Raw genomic sequence first — 2,435 nt, 5'->3', positions numbered from 1 at the left:
GCAATCTTGGCAGAGTCCTCCCATGCACGCATCACCTCATACACATATCCTCTCCAGAAACATGTGCAGAATTTGTGGCTCTTGTAGTGGTCTGGATGCTTGAGCAAATACATGGCTGCCATGGGTCCACCAATTTCAGAGCATGCAGTGAGTGAGTTCACTATCTTGGTAATCAGTGACCGAGCCTTCTCTTTGGTAGACTTCTGACTGCCCAACAGCTCCACATTGCGCTCAAACACCTGCTGGATAGACTGGAACATCACATGGGTTTTAAGTGGGGTTTTTGTTATGTAATCAGCAACATAGGCTATGACAGACTTGATGGCAGTGCCCGACAGCAGAGAAGTGACATCAGTGTTCCCGCGCATGAGATATGTGACTGCAGGTGTGATGGTGTTGATCCAGGCCTCTCCCTTCTTCATGATCAGTGCACCAGTGCTTGGGTCTACTACAGTCTCTGGATGGGTCTCTCTGGGGAACCGGGCTTTGCAATTTCCATTTTTGTCTGTGCAGCCTCAATTATCAAATTCAGGTTTGTCAGACTTATCCCGATCAGCCTTGTCTTTCTTTGAGGATGCCCGACATGTGTGTCTGTTGGATAGATATAATATTTCATCCAGTGTCCGTTTGAATCTGATCCACCAGGATATATGCTTCTGACACTGATCACAGTCTGATTTGGTGGAGTGGTCGCACTTCTTGGGTGGTGGCTCTGGCAATGTCTCTGTGGGTGGGACCCTGGATGGATTTTTGTGATCTTCCTCTGCTATGTTCTGCTTCACACTCTCCATGCTGCCTGTCATGAATTCACCCATGTGCACACTCTCTAGATACTCCACCATGGCCTTCTGGAAGTCTGAGTTTGGATCCATGATTTTATCACGAATTTCCTGGGGTGTAAGGGCATTTTTGATCCAGATAGGTGTCCCTGAAACCCTTGTGTGCGTGCAGGGACCTTGTCACGAAGGTGGTCCCTGAAACCTCACTGCAGGGCAGCTGATATGAGGGACTTGTCATGGAGGTGTCCCTCAAAACCTCACCGCTGTACAGCAGTAACCCTATATAGGGTGATGTGGTAATGACCCTGTCCAGGGGATTACCAAAAGGTGCCCCTGGATGATTGTAAGTATGTTAGATCAATAAAAGTGTGACCAAGATTTGAACGCACCTTGAAGGCTAGTGACCCCCAGATTGCCAATATTGCTGTGAGCAGCAATGGTAGAAGAGGTAGCACTGTGATATAGCAGCCACTGACATGGTGTCAGAAGGCTACTATACCACAGTAGCAAGTATAGAATGTGCTGGGTATGCATAGTGCGAGATGGTGAGAGGAAGAAGTGAGAGAGGGAGGTGTGGGCGCATCAGAGTTCAAAGTTGAACATGCTTATGTAATCTCATCACCTGATCAGGTTGCCATATATGGTCCAATGGCACACATTAGCTGTAAAACTGCATTCATGATGGTCTGAGCCTTTGTTAGGATCATTAAACAATCATATAGACAGCACCATTGGATAGAGATTGAAATTCTGAACCTGGCAGTATATAACACTTGGGGGAAGACAATGATGTCATCAGGTCATGTGCCATAGGCGCTTTTTCCAATTGTGGCACTAATGGGATCTTGTCTTGTGTATAGTGGCAGCTGCATTAGTCACATTCAAATCATTTTTGAGTATATGGACTCTGCTCATGCATAGCTTTCTGTTGATATATATTTCATGACATATAGCCAACTGGGGGCCAAGATATTGAGGCATTTGTGTTGGGAACCAAACAAGACCACAGTCTGTGGCAGGGGAACACTGAGCTGCGTTCCCCTGCCACCAAGTATGGTCTTGTTTGTTCTCAGCCACAGCTGCAACTCATTTTGCCCCCTGTTGGCTCATTCCTCACCACAACATAGGTCATTTATATACTATTGGAAAGGGTGTTTCAATGTGCATCTGACGGTGGTACAATCATGGTTTTATATTCAATACACAAGCTTTAATGCACCAAACACCAATTGTGGCTGAAGGTCATTGCCAGATTGTATGCACAATACCTGGTCTTTATGCTCACTAATCCATCTATCAAGCTTCATTATTATATTGCAGGACACTTTCATTATATAAGGCAGAAGATAGTGGTAGCAGTGTATCAGATAAACTGCTTAATCTGGACCTGAACATCCTTTTACTCCAATTTATGCCTTCAATTGGCATTCTATTGACCTACAAACAACACCATTGTGTAGAGCTCAATTTTCCGAACCTGACAGTATATAATACTTGACATTATGCCTGGGAAAACACTGACCTAGACCCACATTGATCCCCATTAGTGACAGACTGTGACCCAGAGTCACTTATGGTGGGTTGGTTGGCTTGTAGCACTCCCAGATGTGCTCAGTATCCTATACAAACACCCCCATTGCATTCTCCTCATCAACA

General features: G+C 45.4%; 2 protein-coding genes across 2 annotated transcripts; both read right to left on the bottom strand.

The window, feature by feature from the left end:
* Positions 1-26: 26 nt before the first annotated feature.
* TRAVEDRAFT_80879 (uncharacterized protein) lies at positions 27-218 on the bottom strand (the record flags this gene model as incomplete). Its single annotated transcript, XM_008047733.1, has 1 exon — positions 27-218. A coding segment is annotated over one exon (192 nt), but the record flags the coding sequence as incomplete, so codon positions are not given.
* Positions 219-227: 9 nt separating this feature from the next.
* Positions 228-920, bottom strand: TRAVEDRAFT_78154 (uncharacterized protein; the record flags this gene model as incomplete). Its single annotated transcript, XM_008047732.1, has 2 exons — positions 228-514; positions 584-920. Coding segments are annotated over 2 exons (624 nt in total), but the record flags the coding sequence as incomplete, so codon positions are not given.
* Between the last annotated feature and the right edge of the window lie 1,515 nt (positions 921-2,435).

This window comes from Trametes versicolor (assembly GCF_000271585.1).
Source record: "Trametes versicolor FP-101664 SS1 unplaced genomic scaffold TRAVEscaffold_187, whole genome shotgun sequence".
Classification (NCBI taxonomy): domain Eukaryota; kingdom Fungi; phylum Basidiomycota; class Agaricomycetes; order Polyporales; family Polyporaceae; genus Trametes; species Trametes versicolor.
The sequence above is the reverse complement of the archived record's forward strand: the minus strand, read 5'-3'. Positions and strand labels throughout refer to the sequence as shown.